At 31.4% G+C, this 21,355-nt stretch overlaps 1 protein-coding gene across 4 annotated transcripts in view; it reads left to right on the top strand.

Moving 5' to 3' along the window:
- The window catches only part of LOC106463249 (zonadhesin-like), a 63,620-nt gene that overhangs the window by 38,662 nt on the left and 3,603 nt on the right, over positions 1-21,355 (top strand). For 3 of the 4 annotated variants that reach the window (XM_013923254.2, XM_022390691.1, XM_013923250.2), the window contains exons 2-5: positions 134-312; positions 12,906-14,348; positions 16,145-16,290; positions 20,563-20,656. In XM_013923254.2, coding sequence (XP_013778708.1) covers positions 175-312; positions 12,906-14,348; positions 16,145-16,290; positions 20,563-20,656 — 1,821 coding nt within the window. In that variant the 5' untranslated portion in view covers positions 134-174. Of the gene's footprint in view, positions 1-133; positions 313-8,876; positions 9,084-12,905; positions 14,349-16,144; positions 16,291-20,562; positions 20,657-21,355 lie in introns of those variants that run through there. The other variant, XM_013923255.2, reaches the window with a different exon arrangement.

Raw genomic sequence — 21,355 nt, forward strand, 5'->3', positions numbered from 1 at the left:
TTAAATAATGTCTGATTTTTTATTTTATGCAGTTTTGGTTGTGATTGACATTTCTGAAAATTTTAGTAGCAGCACAACACTTAAAAAATAAAATATTTGTTTAAATAATGTCTGATTTTTTTATTTTATGCAGTTTTGGTTGTGATTGACATTTCTGAAAGAAATAAGTACAGGATGGGACAAAGGGGTAGTAAACAAAAGGCAGACATCACTAGTCCACCAAAGCCAGAAAAAGACAAGAAAGTTAAGCGTAGGAAAAGCAAGAAAGATGCAGCTGCAAGCAATGGAGCAGTTGGATCTGAAGAAACACAGGTAATGTGTTAGTGGACTTTGGATAAACTTAGTCATATACAATATATCATTATACTTTAGAGAACTGTGGTGTTGTTTCCATATAATATTTAGCTATATATAACTATTACTTAGAATTTTGAATTTACATATGTTACATGGGTAAAAATGTTTTAGGAGATGAGTCACATATTATGCTTATCTCACTTAAGTATAAATAATTTTAGAATTATTAAACTTCAATAAAAGCACAAGTGAAATGTTAGTAATGGAGGTATAAAGTTTGAGAGAGTGGTTATTAGATCTTCACCTACATGATGGAAGCATGCTTAATGAAATAAGAACCAAATCAAGATGTTGGAGTTTTTATTTTATATATGTGTGTTTATATATTATGTTAGTAACATGTTTTATACCTAGGATGGCCTCTATTTACCAGATTAATACTAGTATTATTCAACTTCCAGATGTGGGAACATACATTTCACATACATTTCCTTTAAGAAACTACCAGTATCATGAAATTACTGATAAAATGTGTATCATTACAGGGACCATTTCTTATATTAATAATACATGCATTATTATATCCCCCTTTTCTTAAATGAAAATCAGATATGCAATTGCATGGAAATTATAAATAATAGGCTAAAATTTTTTTTTAACCCAGTTACCACACCTGAACTAGAAGTTATTATTAAATAAAATCAACCCATTGTATGTTTATGTCACCTTAAAGATTTACTTAAAAGTTTATAGTTTTAACACTGTTCATTTAAATTGTTTCTGTGAGTCTTTTCTGGTTTTTGTTTGTACATTTGGTGTTATCAGTCTTCTGTAACATATGAGGATTTTCTTGCATTTGTCCAGAAGTGTTATTAAAGTCTTGTTCTTTTGTCTATTACAGACTGTAAGTTATTTCTAATTTTGCTTTTTCAATCTCTCATTGTTTTACATAGTAGGTTTCATCTATTATGTTATGCCTTGTTTGAGTTCCACTCTGTTTTCACCAGGTAAGACCTCAGAGCCACTTTTTCCAGAACTCTAGCTTTTGCTTTCCAGTTTGAATTCTTATGATTCCATATTGAAACCATATTATCATGAAGAGATGGCAATCTGGCTATTTTAATTGTAATAATAATTCTGTTTTGCATCTTTCTTATTCATCTAGTTACAGTTTTCTTCTATTGTTTTTAATAGTGATTTTTCCATTGGTAGATTTGGTAGATATGACTTTAAACTTCTTCCATTAAACAGTAACTGAAAAGGTAAATAACTATTTACTGGTGACAGTCCTATGAGCTAAAATATCTTAAGTGTTTTTAACAATTTTACTGTTTTTTCTGCCAGTCCAATTGATTTTGAATACTTGATATCTTATGATGAAGTTCCTATTTCTTATCAAAAACTTTAAAATACAGACCATTGGAACTTGTGAAAGTAATCCATTTCTAGAGAAAATATACTTCATGGTTACTGCTTGACTTTGTTTTACTTGGTAATAAACTCACCTCTAGGAAGTTTGAATAAATGTCCTCATGTAAATTGTCATTTACCTGAAATTCAAGTATATTGGTGGCTACTTTTTGCCAATGTCTGTCGCATATAAGATAGGATGTTTTAACATTTCAGTTCAGTAATTATTTGTCTGATTCAATAGTTTACATAATCTTTTACAGTAATTAATATGTCTAGGCATAAGCATAACCTCTCTAGCTCTCATCTTGCTTTTGCCAAGGTGTCCTGTATGAATTTTAAGTAACATTTTAGCTCTTACTTTTGAATAATGACCCTGTCACCCTTGAGGAGGAGACCATCAATGATTGTAAGCTTATCTCTATAATTCCAGTAGTTACTGATTTTTGTTTGGCAATCCCTTCAAAATGATCTTTGTCAGTTCTTGCATGACTTGGTCCAATAGTGTTATACTTGTACTGAAGAAACTACAACTTCAATATAAGAATGTATCTCCTTTTTTGTGCCACTTGTCTCTTCCTTATGATACCAGAGAAGCAGTAAACATATGTTTTTCTGGAGTTTAAGTCAACTGAAAGTCATATTTCTGTAGTCTCTAGAAAATTTATTCTTGGTGGAGTGTCATTTAGAGGTTTTTAAAATATTGATACTAATGGCTTATGATTTGTTTTAATTTGAAAAAGTCCCATACACGAGCTATTGAAATTTTTCCAGTGCAGAACAGATACTGTATCTCAATTTGAGCATAATCACTCTCTGACTTTGCAAGAGCTCTCAAAACATATGATACTAGATAACAACAGTCATCCTCTTTTTGAAGTAACACAGCCTTTAATTCATTTTGACTGTCATGGCTTGCCATTTATTTTTTCATTCAAATCAACATATTTTGAGACTGGTCTAAAGGAAATTAAAGCTTTCAATCGTGAATGTTTTCACCTTCTTATGTGACCATAGTCCATCCACTTTCCAATCAAGAAGTTGTCGAGGTTCCTATTCTTGTTAACAAACCTGGTATATATTTGCCTGAATAGGACATCATACCAAAACATCTTTGAAGCTTCTTTTTTCGAGGATGGTTTAGGCACTTCCATAGTTGCCTGAATTTTCCTTTCATAGGGTTTTACTTCTTTATCAGTAGGTTTTTTTCCAGAAATGTAAGCTCAGTACTTTTGAGTAAACATTTATCGTTTTCTAATTTTAGTCTAGTAATTCTGCCTATTTCTGATATTGCCATTACTAAATCATGTTCTGTATCATGAAGCCATATACTATCTTGCCATAAAATTATCACAGTTATTACATTTTTCCTCTATAACTGAACATATAATATGATGTTTGTATCCACACTGCCCATATTTTGGCACATTTCTTTGTCCATTTTCGTGTGTTATTTTCTGGAGTCATCTACATTCTGTTTTCTTTCTTTTTTTCTTGTGATATTCTTCATGTGCTGTGAGAACATTGAATATATTTTAATGTATACCTAAATGTTTAAATTACTCTTGCTATTTGTATAGCTTCATCTAGATTCAAAGTGTCGCCTTCATGTAACATTCTCTTTTGAGACCTACTATGTAATAAACCTCCAACTAATCAACTTCTGCTCATCAAATCTTTTTATTGCCTGAAATCACAATGATTAGCTTTGTTCTTTAAATCTGTTAGAGACTTATCGACTGAATGACATGGCTTTTGCTTCATCTTGAAAAGATGCTCCTTTTCTACTATTATTTTCTTTTGAGGTATACGATAGGTGTGAAATTTTTTAATACTTTATACCATCTTGAATTTGTCTTCATTGTCCCCTTCTGTTTCGTACAAGATCCTTTACAAAACTAACAATAAAGTAAACATATATCATTTCAGAGAATTTCATGGACCATTCCATATATTAATATGTACATGTATTATTAGAATGTTAAGAACTATTATCCTTTAAATTGAGATATTTCTGCAACATTAAACATTTGAAAATCAGGTTTACCCGTGATTAGTTTATGTTGCTGTAGGAAATGTATCTTCCTACTCAAAATACTTATTTTGATTTTATTGTGACTGGCAACTGTTAACTATATAGCTGTCATTTGTAGATATCAGATGTAATTAGTGAAAATGTAAAGGTTATCATTCTAAAATAACACGTATTAACCACTGTAGAAGAAAGTAAATAATGTTTCTTAAGTTTTTGTTGTTCAATTAGCAATTACCTATCTGTAATTCTTTTGTTTGTAAGGTACAGGGTTAAAAGAAAAATGACAAGGACAAAATAAGAGATAAAAATAAGTACTATTTGAAGAAAAAAAACTTCACGAAACAATAAATTTATCCAGTGCAGTATGTCAGTCTACTCCAACTGTATAGCATTTACAGTTTTAGTAATGTGAGTTTAATTAAGGAAGTCATTTTAGAAGAAAAAATTAATATTTCTTGTTTGATTTCTCCATATGATCAGAAAGTTCCACTAAAATACTGAATGGTTATTAGGTTGCTGCAAAACATACAAGTTTGGGATACTCATTAGTTAACGTCATAAATTCTGATATAACTGTCTTCATAACCTAGGTTTGCTTTATGTGTATTAGCTCATTGAATTTTTTATTATTATTTATTAAAAACTTGCTGAAAAATAAACCTTGATGAATTCTTGGGGAAATGATTTCAATAGTTATTAATTATACATAAAGTATTTCTTAGATCAAACATAATAAGCTTTTTTGGGTCTAAAAACAAGGCGACTTGTAAACTAGCATTAGGCTTACATAAGTTCCAGGATGTGACTTGAGGACAATTTAAAATGGTGAATTTCCCTGTCTTTAGAACATCCTACTTCTGATAAGATATCTTACCTCCTCTCCCAAAATAGCTTTTCTTGACTAGCACTGCCCTCTATTGGCATAAATTTTCAATGCACATCACTAGCCTTCTGCTTCCCACTTCTGCATATCCACATGTAAAAGGTCATGCAGCATGTCTCTACCAATAGGAATGCAACACCACTCCTATAGTAACCAGTGCTCTCTTCACATCTGAACTTGTTAATCACTTCTTGATTGGCAGTACTACTGTACATATGTGCTGGTTTTTGCACATAGATTTGTTGACTTTTTCAGTTATACTACTGACTTAGTTTTTTTTTTACTTTTTATTTAAATTTCTTGTATTGGTATTGTGAAAGGTTGCTCTTTTTTTTCAAATTGTTCTTACTTTTTCAGGGGCCCTCTTTGCTTTTGTATTATGGATCCTACTCTGTGGCAAATGGAGCCTGACTAGGTATACTTTTGTTTTTGAAAATCTCCACTGTCCATCCTACATCCATGCTTGATGTCAATTACATTGTAGCCCTTCCTACTGTGGATCTGATGTACAATCCCAGTTATCACTGTAGGGCTGCTAGTAGTTGTCTCTCTAGTGGTTTTTTGCTTCATAAATATGTTTGTCCCAGACTGTACACTCATGGACTTACATGAATAAAGCAAACAGAAATTACTGTCCATCTCTGCTGCTCTGTGGTATTAAGTCTTCCTACCATGGACCTGATGTACAATTTCAGATGCTGCCTGATTTTGATTGGTCGACTCCATTGACATGGTAGTTCTGCTTTTCAAAATAGGGTCTCGTGGTCACCTATCTCCGGTGATGCTGTCCTCCGGACTCTTCAGTGTGTTTTTCCCCATTTCTTCTAGTGGAGTATGGGAGTGCTTACCACTTACCAGCTCCTATCTGCTGGGTTGGTGGACCATGGAGGCCTTAACTCCTGAGTGATGAATCATACCACTCAGTTGAGAGTAGAGCAGTGGTGTTCTGCAAGTGTCACTGGCATATAGCACTTCCTACTGCAGACCTGATGTGCAATTCCAGATGCTGCCAGGTTTTCATTGTAGCACTACACTATATTCATGTCTATGTATCTGACCAATTGTTTTTTCTTACTATGACATTCCTCCTTCCTGCCATCCTCCGGATGTACATTCCCAGTGGGTCCGGTGTTGGTTGGAGATGGTCCAGCTAAACAAGTTCTTACATGTGTGCTGGCCAGTATATCCCTCCTCCTACTGTGGACTGGATGACAACTGCCCACTGCTGCCAGAGTTTGTACTGTAGATGCACCCCAAGTTTGCAGTCCCTCTTCCTACCAGTTGCTGGATGTTGGTTCCCGGCGGATCTGGTTTTGGTTTTGTTGGAAATGCATGTAAGTAGTGACAGATTTTGGTACAGAAGCATGTTTTCCCTATCAATTCCCATTTCAAGGTGAAGAGTGAGGTGATCCTCTACCTACTGTGGATCTGATGTACCATTCCAGATACTGCCTGGTGTTGGTGGAAGTAGAAGTACCACTACAGTCTATCACACCCTAGCCACTCAACACCCTGGAGTCCCATTCATTGGTCATTCATATTCTGGGATTCCTTCATGATTTTCTACCTTTTATGTTTGTGACACTGTCATAAAAAAGCCAAGAGTATACCTGTACCAGATGTGGTGCAGTCTCCCACTGAGGTGTGATGTTTTCTCTTTTTGTTCCACACCTCCTGGTTTCTCTTTGGGTGCTTTTAAAAGACAGATGATTTTATTATTGGCCCTCCACAAGTTCAATTTGGGATTCTAGTTATTTTGTGAGCATAGTTAAGATATTGTATCAAAGGTTAGCATTTTCCTATACTGAAATGTATATCCAATAGATACTTACCTCCTCTCACATTTCCCACCCAACCTCCCCACTTCCAATGACATATGATGTAGGTCTTCTGACCATTCTTGAAGAGATTAACTAGTGCAGATGTAAAGAAAGCGCTTATTATGAAAGGAGTGGTATTTTCCTCCTATTGGTGGAGAGCTGCTGCATGATCATTTACATGTGGATATGCAGAAGCAGGTTAGTGGAATACGTTGAAAATTGACGCCGATAGAGGGCAGTGCTACTCGAGAAAAGCTATTTTTGTGAGAGGAGGTTAGTATCTATTGGAAATACATTTCCAGTGTAGGAAAATGCTAACCTCCAGCTGATTGGTATTATCTAAATTTTGGTATATTGTTAATTTAACAAACTTGTGTTTTGAAATACTTTTGTGACAATCTGAATTAAGCATTACTTTCAATAAGTATAAATTAACCAAATAGATTAATCTATCCAACTTTGGTAAGTTGCAATCATGATTATTGGCCAGGGCTTTAATATATATAATTATGAAATAATTAAAGTATCAGTACATGTGTCAAAGTTACATTGTAAGTGTAATATGTTAAACAGCATAATTTATAAATAGAAAAATGGTTTTCACATAATTTGTATCATTCAGATTTGACTGTTTAATAGACTATTACTTGGCCGTCCTTTGAGCATATATTACCTAAAAGAAGTATGTTAGAAGCCCTTTTTTTTTAAATGTAGACTAAATTTTTATATAAGCTAGGGATGTAGCCAGAGTAAGAAAAAGTGGGTCACCATTAGTTTTTTATTCCAAAAGCATTTGTGACAAGTGCATTAGGGATGGAGAAATTATTTTACTATATAATAGGATTTTGCTTTGTATATGATTTACTTATCTTTTTTGTTTTGTTTTAGATTAAACTCACAGTAATACTGCTTTGTATATTTATTTAGTATTTAACAGTTGGCTAGTTTGTTTGATTTAGTTTAGCTCAAAGAAAAATAAGTAATTTTATGACATGTATGTGTTGTTTAATAAATATTTCACTTTGTATTAATAATTACCAAATTGTTGAATATAAAATAGAAACATTTGCAAAATTTCAAATAGCAAAATTAGATTACATACACAGAAATATAGCTTTATTTTGAGTATATGGTGAACAATCATCCGTGGTTATGTCACAAATATTTGTTAAAAGGCAAAACCTTTCCAAGATATTGTTCAAAAATGGTGCCACAACTGTATAGTGTGATTAAATTTTAAGGCATTAGGCATTATAGATGCAATTACAGAGACACCATTCGCAGTTAGTTAACAAGCTTTATCTAGAATATGTTAATATACATATATAATAGGCATTAACACTCACTGCATCTACAGTGTATTAACTCCAAGGCAATAAAATGACCTTGTAAATTTATTACAGTATGTACTTTTGTCTTGTACCTAAACAAACGTATAACAAGGCATGTGTCAGTGCATGCTTGTTACAAACATTTATGCATTATCCTCTTTTTAGTAGAAAGTGATAAATATGACTTCTCCAGAGAGCATTCTTTCAAATTATGTGTAAGTAAATATTTTTCCTTATTGGCAACATGACAGCCATCTACAAGTATATGTATGGTTAGTTTTACTTTTTTGTACTTAGCCAAATATGTCAAATTATAGCTAGAAAAAATTTTCTTTATAAAATATGGGCACCCCAGACACCAGGAACCCAACCTCTCTGTGCCCATGATATGAGCTTTACAAACCTTTATTTTTGTCATGCCAAGTACTTTATTTCATTCATGACATACAAAATTAGTTTTGTATGAATTAGAAATTTTGGGGGCCAAAGACACCAGTCATCTCTCAATGCCTTTATGTATACCATAAATGTGTATCTTAAGAAAATTAGTGTTTCAACAACTGTGTATGTTAAAGTGGTACTTAATGCTAATGATAACTAGTGGGTCAAGCAAACTTAAGTTGTGTTTTAAAATATAGTTTATCAAAATTCCTGTGACTGTATGTAGACAAAGCATATCTACAGTGAAAAGTATTAAATATTTGTATTGGATCTTACTGGTAAAAACAAAACATGACATTTTTTGGAAATTGAGATGCCTATAAAACGTTTATTTTAGAATTTGTATTTTATCTTTTATTTTTTGTCAATGGCAGTGGACAGCCTGCCTGCCTATTTGTTTATCTTGTTATTTATTTTATGATACTAGCAAGGTAAGAATTTAGAATTGTTTGTGAATTACTTGTCCAATGACTAGTTTTTGAAGATTCAAGGTTGGTATTCATGAGAACAGGATGGAGCTCTGTGAGGTGTGAGTCACAGTCTTGTGATAGAACATGTTGTTGTGACCAGCTTTATAGTTTCTTGAATTACAACATATTTCTGCTCTGATTGGCTGCAACAGTCTGTTTTTACCTTGTGTTGTTAACAAGCTAGCTTTTGAAACAGTTTTAAAACCTGTGAATGATGAAGCAGTGCCAGGTTTATCATTACGAATAAGTTGATCAACTTTGTTTATAGTTGCATTGTCCTGGTTGACTAACTATTGTCTTTATTAGGTTTTTAAGTGGTATATTAAGTTTTAATGTGTATACTTAAGAAAATTCTCATTCCATCCAATTATTTTGGCACCAACTTGAAGAAAGATGGTAAGAAGTCTTTGTAAGTTGGTTCAAAAAATTATAGTAATTATTTGTACTTATAAAATTCAACTTTATTCAGAAGCATTTATTTTTAACACAAGTAAACTGTGTAATATATGCAGAGAGTGAGCAAAAAAAAAAGCATGATTTAACCAGATTTGTGAATAGGATAACATTTAACCCCATTCTTACTTCAGTAATCATAAAACATTATGTAAAAATTATGTTAGGATTATTTTTCTTTATTACTCTTATAGGTTAAGTGGGAAAAAATGTTCAAAAGCTTTTTTTTCCCATTGGTTTTTCAGTCTAGTCAGATACCATTGAATATAATAAATTATCATATTTTATTGTTTTCGGTTGAATTTCTGAAGTGTACACCACTGAAAAATGTCTCAAAATATAATACATTACTCTACTACAAATAAAACAATGAAAAAAGCTTAAACTGTTACAATGCTTACTTTTTGATAGGTCTATGCTAATTCAGTAAATTTTAAATTACATTCTGTTGGAAATTGCAATATATGTTTGCAACAGATTGCATATTTCTTAAATAATATTTTAATTATAACCTACTTAATAGCTGTTACAAGCACATGTAACATTTTGTAATATTTTAGTTATTTTACTAGTTGATAATATTGGTAATAGTTTTGCCTATTTGAGAATATTGTTGCATCAGCGAAGTCACGTGACTAGTGTCACGCCCCCTGCTTTCTGGAAATATCTTGTACCTTCGTGAATTGTCGGGAGATTACTAGATATAGGGTAGTCTGGTATATATAAGAGGGTGACAACGTGATGGGACAATAATGTGTGTAGGTGGTGAGTAATTGAACTGCAGTCAGGAAGTATTTATTGTTGAAGTTATTGTTTTCCTAGTATAGTTTCCTTGTTTTATTTACATGGTTTGAACTTCTGTACTGTCAGACTTGTGTTTCTCAGTCCTATTGGCTGCTGACAGGTTATGTTAGGAAACAAAACTACTGTAGTTGTTTGCATATTTGTCTCCATCATGAGAATATGCCTGCTTTCCGTGATTCTGTTGTAGGATCTGTCCATCTTGAATAAATGTGAATTTAACACAATGATCATATAGCAGAATTTCTTTATTGATTTTAATCACTTACTGTAATAACCAGCATATAAAATAATTCAGATTTAAATAATGTTTTGTGTCTTTCTTCTTTTTTTTATGTAGTTAAAAGTTACAAGCTGTGTATACCTCTACAGAAATTATAATGTTTATTCGTTGATTTGTTATATTGAGAACTCTATAAATAATGCATGTTCAGGTACTCCTGGTGAAGTGAGAGAAGTAATATACCAGACTGAATCAGACAGCAGTATCTGTTTCTGTATTATGCTCTTAAATACTGTTGAATATCATTTCTTCATTTAGTTTGATTGTTAAGCAGAAAATGCCTTTAGATCTGTAACTAGTTTTATGTAGCCTCTCAGTAAAAATTCTATAACTGTACTAGTGCTAAAATTTTCCATAAAGTTTTGGAAATTTATTTTTCCACAAAGGTTCTCGCATTAAATCCAGTTATGAAAGGCAGGGAAGTTATTAGTTGCAAGGTATAGTTGAGTGATAGTTTTAAATCCCTAAAGTGTTCAAGGTTTACACATTGTAGTAATACAATCCTTTTCTTCTTGTTGACGTGTTAAGTTAGTGAAGAACAAAGAGTGAGCAGTAGGATGACTAACCTTGAGATGGCTTTCTTGGGAATTATTTCAGTATTTAATTTCAGTTTAATCTTGGTCTTTTCACTGTTGTGTATAATATCCATCCTGTATATCTTTTGAACTGTAATGTTATTCCATTATTAATTTAGGCTGTTTTACATAAATTAACATTGTGACATATTTAATATCTGTAAGCTCTAAGATTCAGATCTAGTTTTCTTATTAAAAGTTATTGGTTTGACATTTCATTCTAACTTCTTAACCTTGAACATATTAACTGTTTATACTATTAAAAAAATATCTTAAAACAAAACAGTTTAAATTATTATGAAAAATTTGGAAAAATCAAGATTATGGGGTCCTTAAATCAAAGTACCAAAGTATAATATTCTTAAAAATCTGAAATTTAATAATATCAGACCATTTAAATTAGAGATGTTTAAATTGACTTGCATTTCTTCTACTTAACACAAAGTAATTGCAGAGTTCTCAGATATCTTATTCCTGCTTCTAAAATAACTATCTCTGTTCTTGTTAATCCTTAACAGTTAACAATATCAGGAACAGTGTGTTGAGAGTAAACTTAATTTGTTTCACATACGATGAGTGAAGGTGTTCACAAATGTTAATGGTGAATATAGAACTGGTTGTATTATTGTTTATTGTTTTATCAATGGAATAACATCAAGACATGGTTGTCATTCATCACATGCCCATCTTCTTGTCATGGACTTTGTATAACATCTTATCTAAACTGTATCTGTGAATTGATGGAAACATATAATATATGTGTGCTACTTTTCACATTACCATATAACCTTGATTGGACTTCCCTTTTATATTCTTGTATGAAATTTCTGTACGAAACCATCTCTGTGATGTTTTTTGTGTTGGTTTGTGTAATAACTTTTCTAGGACATTCTCTGTCTCTCTCTCTCTCTGTATATATATATATGTGTGTGTGTGTGTGTGTGTGTGTATATACCAAGTAGGGTTGGCTGGGATGGTCTGCATATAAACTTGCCTGGACATTCTATTAATAATACTGGGACATTGTGTTTATAACATGTAGCTTTTAACCTGTGGTATTCTGTATATACAATATAGCTTTTAACCTGAGACATTCTGTGTATACTCTTGTCTTGGATGTTCTTTCTAGTACTATAACTTTCTCTGGGCTACATATTTGTTAGCCATATAAATTTCTGTGGGCTTCCCTTTGCTAACATTATAATGTTTTCTGTATTGCTGTTTATATGACCATATTTTTTTCAGTATCACGCTGTTTGATAATATATAACCATCTTAATGTTGTTTAAACTGCTGTTTAACAACCACATCTTACTTGGTTGCTTTCTCTGTATCCAGTTAACCCATTCTTTACTGCTCTTTGTATATACAGATAACACTCAGTGTTGTCCTCTGTATAACAATATAATCTTCTCAGTGCATTGTCTAGGTTATAACCATGCAACTTTTTCAGTGCTGTATTCTGTATAAGTGTATAATATTCTCTGTCCTGATATGGTTTTGTACTCTTGTATAATGATGTAATAAAGTTCTGAATGTTAGAATATTGATTATGATAATATACCTACATTATTCCTACTATCATGGCATAACTTAACCACATATCCAAGTTGTGGGGACTTTCTATTTTTAATGTAGATTGCAGCATTTTTGACTAACGTTTATGACAAAAGATATACATTTAATTTCTAAGTAATAGTACTCTCCTTTTTTCCTGTCCTCAGTTGTATTTCTCTCTCATTTAATTCTGTCAATTTGCTTTCTCATATATACTTTAAGTTGAAAAATGTTTAAAGTAACAGGTGGTTTGATTTCGTGTTTAAAATATTTTTGCAAAATTGAAAACTGTCATTTAATATTATTGAAAGGCAGGAGTTTGGTCAAGGTCTTAATTGATAATCTTAAAAAATATGGTAATCGCTTCCATTTCAAGAGGGTACTAATATTTTGATAGTCAATACTAGCTTAATAGAACATGTATATTTGTGTGTGTGTGTGAATTGTTATTCATAAATATAATCTAAAAATCTATTTTAAGCATTGATGTCACCATAATAACTTTAATTATACTTATATATATAATATTTGAAGTACTTTTTGTTATAGAATAAGATTGAAGAATGTGCCAAAGTGGAAGAAGAGAAACCAAGTGAAGTTGCTGAAACTGAGAAGCTTGCAACAGATTCAAAGGGAGATCAAGAAAACAAAGAATCTGATGGTGATAAAAAGGATGTTGAAACCCCAAAGAACTTGACAGAACAGTTTTCTGTTCCTATCCCTGAAGAAAGCAAGACACAACCAAATACAGAAGATCAAGATACTCATCCAAAACCAAATGAACCTAAAGCAACAGAGCCATCATCTGTTGATGAAGTTCCAGAAAAAGTGGGACCAACTTCAGAACTTCCTTCACAAACAGAGAATAAAGAACCTGAAAAACTAGTTGTCGAGATTAAAGCTCAATCACCTGCACCTACAGAAACTAAGAAAGATGTTACTACTGAAGAAAATGCCATTGCCACTGAAGTGCCTTTAGTCACACTTGATGTTTCTACTGCTCAAGAACCATCCCAACAAGACAAGGCACCTGCAGAAGGAGAAAAACATGATCAGACACTTGAAGACAGCCCTAGTATTCAAGAAGAATGTGAAGTCATGGAAAAACCCACAGAAGTTTCTATTTCTCAAGAGAATTCTAAAGAACAGCAGCAAACAAACAGTCTAGAAAAAATTGAAATTACAGAAGAACATAAAGATGATAGAGTTGAGGAGAAACCTACTGTAGAACCTACAGAAGAAAGTGTTATCACAGAAGTTAAAGAGAAGCCTACTGAGGAAAGTAGCATTACAGAAAAACTTGAAGAGAAACCTAACGTAGAACCTACAGAGGTTGAAGAAAAACCTACTGCAGAACTTACAGAAGAAAGTAATATTGTACAAGAACTTGAAGAGAAACCCACTGAAGAAATTAAAGAAACTGTCAGTACAGAAGAACTTGAAGAAAAACCCACTGTAGAAATTAAAGAAATTATCAGTACAGAAGAACTTGAAGAGAAATCCACTGCAGAACATACAGAAGAAAGTAATGTTACAGAAGTTGTAGTGAAACCCACTGTAGAACTTACAGATGAATGTAGCAGTATAGAAGTGGAAGAGAAATCCTATGAAGACCCTACAGTAGAAGTTGATGGAAAACCTACAGAAAAAGGTATCATTACAGATGAAGTTCATGAAGAACAAGTTGAAGAAAAACTGGCTGAAGAACCTAAAGAAGAGCTAAAGGAAGAACAACCAGCAGATACTTACAACAGTGAAGAAAAATATGAAATAAAAGAACAGATAAAGGAATGTAAGAGTCAAGATATTGAAGAAGAAAAACAGAAGGAAGAGGAAATTGTTACTCAGACAAATGGAGAAACATATGAAGAAAAGACAAATGAGAGTGATAACACTGTAAGTAAGAAGCCTTTGTCAGAAAGTAATGTTGAGGAAATTCAGCAAGAACAGGTTACAAGTGAAAATGGTGTACAAAATGGAACTGATATCCAGGTACTATATCTTTTCTGTAAAGTTTATATTCAAGTATATTAATTTTCTGTTATTGCTCTTTATTTCTTGCTATAAGCTTGTATCTAGAGTGTACTGTTTTACCATTTTATTTTTGTTATATCTCATGAAAATTAAGCTATTTTAATTTTTTGTTTTCCCAATAAGTACATATGAGAGTGTATGAATATCATTGTAATTCTTTTTTGTATTCTAAAGTGCTAGTTTAAGATTTTTTAGTCTTATTTCTTTTTTGTTTTTACAAATAACATATATTGAACTTAGCTTGATGTTCCTTCTTTCTTTTGGTTCCATAGAAAATGCAGTGTTTAACCTATTGACCTTGTCATAAGCTTCCTGATAAAACCATGAGGAGGACAGTAAATAAGCATAATTAAAATGTCTCAAACACAAGTAAAACGCATGTATTTCTTTTGTAGTAATGTTTTCAAAAGATGGTTGTAGTACCATTTGTTTGGAATGGTCATATAAATTTACTTCATTTATTTCTTGTCTTCTTATTGTACAAATTGCTTTTACATCACATTCCTTTACTTAGGGATTCCATGTGTTTGTGCTTATTTTGGTAATTTATCATATAATCAAGTTTGCTGCTAAATGATTTGTATTTTAAAGAAAATAAAAATTACAGTGCTGAAGCAAATATCGACAATCATAATATAATACTTAAGAATCATGCTAATAATAAAGATAGATATGTACCCTTTTTGGGGTAGGTACTTATAGATTTTGACAGAAGAATGCATGCTGCTTCATGGTTAATATTGTTGGGTGGGTTCTTTAGATTATTTGGTTAAAAATAAGGCAAAGTCCAGTCAACTTAATGAGAATAAAAGGGCTTTACTTCTTTGACTACAAGTTTTACAACCTGCATAGTTTGATGAACTAAAGATAGGCTTAACTTTATAAGCAACACTGAACAGTCAATTAAATATATAGCCTTGGAAACATAGAATTCAAAGCTGTTGTAGCTCACAACCAACCTCCAGTTACTTGCTAATTTTCTCTTTCAAATTCTTTCCTATACTTTGAAGAAAGTTCTAATCATTATTTGTCATGTGCTGATCACTTGATATTAAGAATTTCTTCTAGCCAAAACCAATACAAATGTCTTAAGTCTTAAACAAGTCATAGCCTACAAAAGTATTGCTTATGGGATTATACATTTGTTGAGCTAGCAAGTATCCAAACCAACTGTGTGATACAGTAGATAAAGTACAAGTAGCATAGAATGGGTCCTTCAAAGAATAGGAAGCAAGCTTGAGAGTTTATAAAACACATATTTTGAGATTAATGCAGAGATGGGCACAGTGCAGATATCCCAATGTTAAGCTTTTTGCGTAAACAAGACAAATAAAAAATTGCATCTACTGAAATGTATTGGTGGCATTCTTTATACAGATGAATTGAAACTTTATTGTAAATACACTTGTATGGGTTGTACTGTTACAAAACAGAATTTTTATTTTTGTTTCTAGAAATTTGTATATCCAAGCTGCTGTTGAATGTAAATCTGTTTAGTCTTATCTATTTATTATTATTATTTTTCAGATTTATCATCTGGGAGCTTTGGTTGTACATTTTTCTTAAATTAGATATAATTTATTATACCATTTGGTGGTTCAAAGGTGCATGTTGTTTCAGACACTTCGTTATTAGCTCTGTGATTGAAGTACAAGCACTGGTAATTATGTTCCTAGAACCTCTGTGATAAATACAGTTAAACAGTTTGTTAGATATATTTTAGCTTTTCATCAGTTTGATTGGACTTTCCATAGATCATTGGTGAGCCTGCATGTGACATAAGTGAAACAAGAAGCAAGGCAACTTTCCCTGCCACATTTGTTTGGGAACAAGAAGGAAAAGAGGTTGGAGTCTCGGGTACATTCAACAATTGGAATGACCCATGGAAACTTTCTGAAAAGTGAGAATGATTGATTTTAAAATTGATTGGTTCAAGCTTCTTGATGGCCAAAGTTTTTATTTTTTTATTCTTACATTTTGTTTGTTGTTGGAACAACATGATACATCAGAGTTTGTTTCATATGCAGTCCCATCACATTCTTGGTCTAAAAGTTTGAAGAATTATCAGTACTGGGCTGTAGATGCTGCTTTAAATGATGCATGGTTGATCCCACATTATCTTGCCCACTTAGAGAACAACATATCATAGTAGTGCTGAAGTTATTCTGCCATTTATCTTGAAAAAACTGTCAGATCTCAATACTGAATTTAAAACTATACACTTTGAAATTTGTAGATAGTTTGATTTCAAGATATTTTTTCATTTTATCTTACAAGGATGTACACTTTGTTTTAAAATGTTAAGTACTGATAGGTGAAAACCAGTTTTAAAAAACACATTTTTAATATTGTTTATTTCTTAATGAAATAATGATAGTCACTGGCAATATGACAGGCTCTATAAAATGGACCTTATATCTAACATATAAAACTGTCAACATGATTTTACAATCCTGTTTAGACTAGTTTATGATATATTTCTGTTTCTAAATGATAACCATAGTTACTAGTATCAAGATCTAAAAAAAACACCATAAACTTGATACAAGGATGTTTGTTTAGTTACTCCAACTGTCAAGTTTTATAGGGCCAGATTCTTTATAGTAGGTTTGTGTGACTTTTTGGTGACAAATTTCAACAATAAACTGACAGCACACAATCCATTTGTTTTAAAATAATATATTCAGAACAAGTCGTCAAATGTGTGTACAAATATTTGTTACATTATTGATTATCACACTTGTATCCAGAGCTTTAAATTTTTTTTTTGTCAAAGTCCACACAGGCGGGTTCAATTACTTTAGAACACCCTTCATCTCTGTCTCTGTTATTACAATACAAGCTGAGAAACTCACTTTAGAAATTGCCTGTTATGGTTATATTTATATTGCCTGACTGAGGCCTAGAACTTTCTACAAACTACAAGATGTTATGATGTAACAATACTCACTCAAAGCAATGAGAAAAACAAATGATTTGTAAACAGTTACATAATCAAACTTGTCATAAGTATTGCTTCTAAATATAACTTACTTTAATACTTACACGATATAAACTAAATAAAGTCCAGTTTTCTAAATTTAATTTTATCCATTATTACTGTGAATATTACTTAATCTTCTTTGCTCAAAATAACTATGCTATTCCCTATATTCATTCTAACTACATCTATTTTTTTGTTTAAACTTATACGGTGAATTGCTTTGATTTCTTTCTTAATTATACATAATTTTTTATAAAAGTAAAATAAATTAAGGCCAACTCTGTTATAATGCTATCAAAATTTGTTATATTTTTACAATAAATTGGATTATCCTTTAGTTTTCTCAACAATAATTATTATACCTCTTCTTAAGACAGCCACAATAGAAGAATAATTTTTATTAGTGTAATTTAATTATAAAGAGAAAAATGAAGGAAAGACAGTTTTTAAATTACATTCATAAACCCATTCTACAAACCCAAATATTTATGTTACTCTCATTGCATGTGCGGTGACATTGTAAAACTGTTTTTACTGCTCAGGGTAGACAAACTTACTATTAAGGTTGATCTAAACGTTCTGAGAAGTAATTTTATTTGTAAGAACTGAGACGTTCTGTTGTGTTTGAGATGGTATAATTTTATTTATGTGTAGAAAGTTGTAATGATATAATGTTAAGGATGCACTATCATTTTTGATTAAATTAAATGCAAACAATGTATTTATACAGCTTAATATTATTACGACAGCGGAAGTCGCTAGACACTGGGAGCATGCGCTGGAGTTCTAGAAAGATCGAGGAACCTGTCGAACATCCTAGCGTTCGCTAGACGTGCGCTTTTATAGTATATAAGCCGGCAAATAAAGTGACGGCAATAATGGAATTGCAGACAGAGAGATATAGAGACAATCGAGTCAAGCCGTAGGTAAAGTGCGTGAATCATTGTGAATTCTAGCGTGTGTTTAAGTTAAGGTGACTGTCGAAATTAAGTGTATTGCAAAGTTGTATTGAAAAAGAATAAACAAGTTTTATTCAAGAAAGGACTTGTATCGCTGAAGTTTCTCGGGCAGAATTTCTACTGGAAATTAACAAACGAACAGAGAAGTAACAATATTAAGAGTTACAGTAAAATGCTGTACTGTTATTCCAGTCACCATGTTTCACCATCTAGCTTTACTAGAGCATTTAAATTATTTTTCTGTATTACTGAGAAACAAAGCAAAAATTAACTTGCGCGGGTATGAATATAGTTAAATTTACAAAGAGTCATGAGGTAATGTGCAAATTTTAAATAACAGTAAATATCATAGAGGTAGATACTATCAAAAGGGTATGCTTGCTGGTATTCAGGACATATGTAAAGTCTTCTTTAAGTTGAAGTCTTTACTACTCTTTGCTTTTATTTATACCAGACTGTAAATTATTTATTAACAGGTAGGTAAGACAATTCAGTTATTTGTACGTTTTTATAAAGTTTTCAGAAGGTCTCAAATCTTCTCAAACTTGCAAAGATTGTTGTTTTAGAAATAAGTATATAAACTTAATCTTGTGGTCTCATTGATTGTTTATTGTAACTAATTATCATGAATAATTTATTCAGTAATAAAAGTATCATATAAGTTTCTATCAGGGAAAGCTGCTGTCATTTATAAGTAAAATAGTTAGCCTTTTGTTTGTTTTTGTCAAAAACGTAAAAATATAATTTTTTAAACAAATTATGCTGTTTTAACTACAAGTTAGATACAGGAAAGATCTTTATATTTTGTTTTTCTCCATAGATCTTGGATTTTGTTTCTAAATATCAAAATTAGTCACAAAGAAAAAGGAATGTTAATTGTTTGTGCCATTTGGAAATTTAGAAAGATAAAATTATGATGTAACTCTGATTTAGTTATATCAACTTCAGGAAAACCTTATACTGAGTTACATATATATTGAAGACAGTTATTATTGAGGATTAACCACACTCTATAAGAATGGTGTTCCAGATTCTGTGTTCCCTTGAATATAAGTCTTCCACTGTTAGTCTTGCACAGTGTGATGGTAATGGTTATATATTATTGCCTGACACTGAAGTCTGTGGTGAAAGACTATAATGCTATTCTTAGACCACATTGTCAAACTTTCTGCAAACATTCTACTGTACTTGGACAACAGCTTTCAAGACCACATTTAACGAGACTAAAGTTCTGAAAGTTTATTGAAACTGCATCAGGTGACTTCACAGGTATGAGGTCAAACGTGGTTGATAGAATTCAAATTTTTGGCCATCTTTCATATTTAAACAGGCATTGTTTTTGAGACAAAACAGAAAGCTTGTCATCTTCAAATCCTTGTGTATCATATTAATGATACCAAGGTAATACCCAACTTAAATGCAATGATTTTTGAATGAGAAGTTTCTGTTAATGGTAGCCTTCATCTTGTGGATGAGAATGTTGCTCCAGATTAGCTTGGGATGTGTTTTTTGAGTCTGTTGCAGTCCTGAATGTTCTACTGCATAAAGTTTATTATGTATATATTGTTGTGAAGACCACTGAATGCTTATGTTTTTGAAGTTTATTGTGTCTTTTGGACTTAAATCATTCAACAATTTCGTCATACAATTCCTTTGGAAAGCCTTTGTCAATTCCTCCACCTTCAGCCATAGGTCTAAATGTGGTTGCTTTGCACTGTAAAATGGCTGGAAATTAATTATATGAAGTGTAATTATCCCTCTATAATTGATTGTAGTAAATAAGCAAGTGAGGCATACATATCAGTTAAGAATAATTTATTAAAATAGCATTTCAGCTTAGTACAGCTGTTACCTAAAATGTTTTAGTGATTTTTGAATGATATAAAATCAAACTAAAGCTTTATTGAATGAAGAACAACTTTTTCTTACTTTCTATAGATTGTGTGAGTAATACTCAAACATTTTATCCTTTCAAATTAACAAAGCATTAAAATAATATGATGATAATTTTGGTTTAAGTAATGTTTAACTTACAAAAAAAAAAGATACCAAATTGAGTACAGATATTTACATTATTATTGGCCTAGTCAAGTTACAAACTTCTAATAAATCTTTGATCTTGGATAATCTCTTAAAAATGATTTCAGGTTAGAATTCAAAGTAAAAACTGTAGTGTGAGAAACTGATTACTGATAATTTCACATGTTAGTTTTTTTCTCTTTTTAATCAGCGAAGGGAAGTTTTCCTTAACTAAAGATCTGTTGGAGGGAGAGTATCTTTACAAATTTATTGTGGATGATAACTGGACTGTAGATGCTAGCCAGGTATGTTGAATTGATATCAGGAGAGTTTCTAAGAAATTGAGTTTTACAAGTGTTCATGGAAGGTATTATTAGGAAATATTTCTTACTCATTTATCAATTACATTAGTCTATGTTGTTGTTGAAATCATCAACCTACATAATAAATGTACTAGTTGCTATATGAAAACCACTGTCAAAAACTGGTTTTGCTATAGCATGTTACTTTTATATAGATTTTTGAGATAAAGATTTATTTTGAACATACCAAACCTTTTAACCACCATTGTTATTTTTCTTGAATTTTAAATGACTTGTTTCAATAGCAAGAGTATTTAATATGAGGGCACATCTTAAGTACTTATTATTTTCATGCTGTTTTCTTCATGTATACATTCTTCATATAAACTATAATAATCTTTGTTTTTAAAACTATTTTCATGAAACAAAAGACAATTAAGTTCATACTGTGAATATTGACATAAACAATAAATCAGTTTTATTTTACCATATATATATACTTGGGTAAATTTCATAAAAATATTATATAGCTGTTATGTGTTAACAGTTATCTCTAGGGCTACTATATTCATTTTACATGTCACCATAACTGATAAGGGGGATTCAGATACTGTATGGTACAATTAGGAAATTGCTACAATAAAACAGGTTTTTAAACACTATATATATATATATATATATATATATATATATATATATATA

Source organism: Limulus polyphemus, unplaced genomic scaffold, assembly GCF_000517525.1.
Source record: "Limulus polyphemus unplaced genomic scaffold, Limulus_polyphemus-2.1.2 Scaffold1359, whole genome shotgun sequence".
NCBI lineage: Eukaryota > Metazoa > Arthropoda > Merostomata > Xiphosura > Limulidae > Limulus > Limulus polyphemus.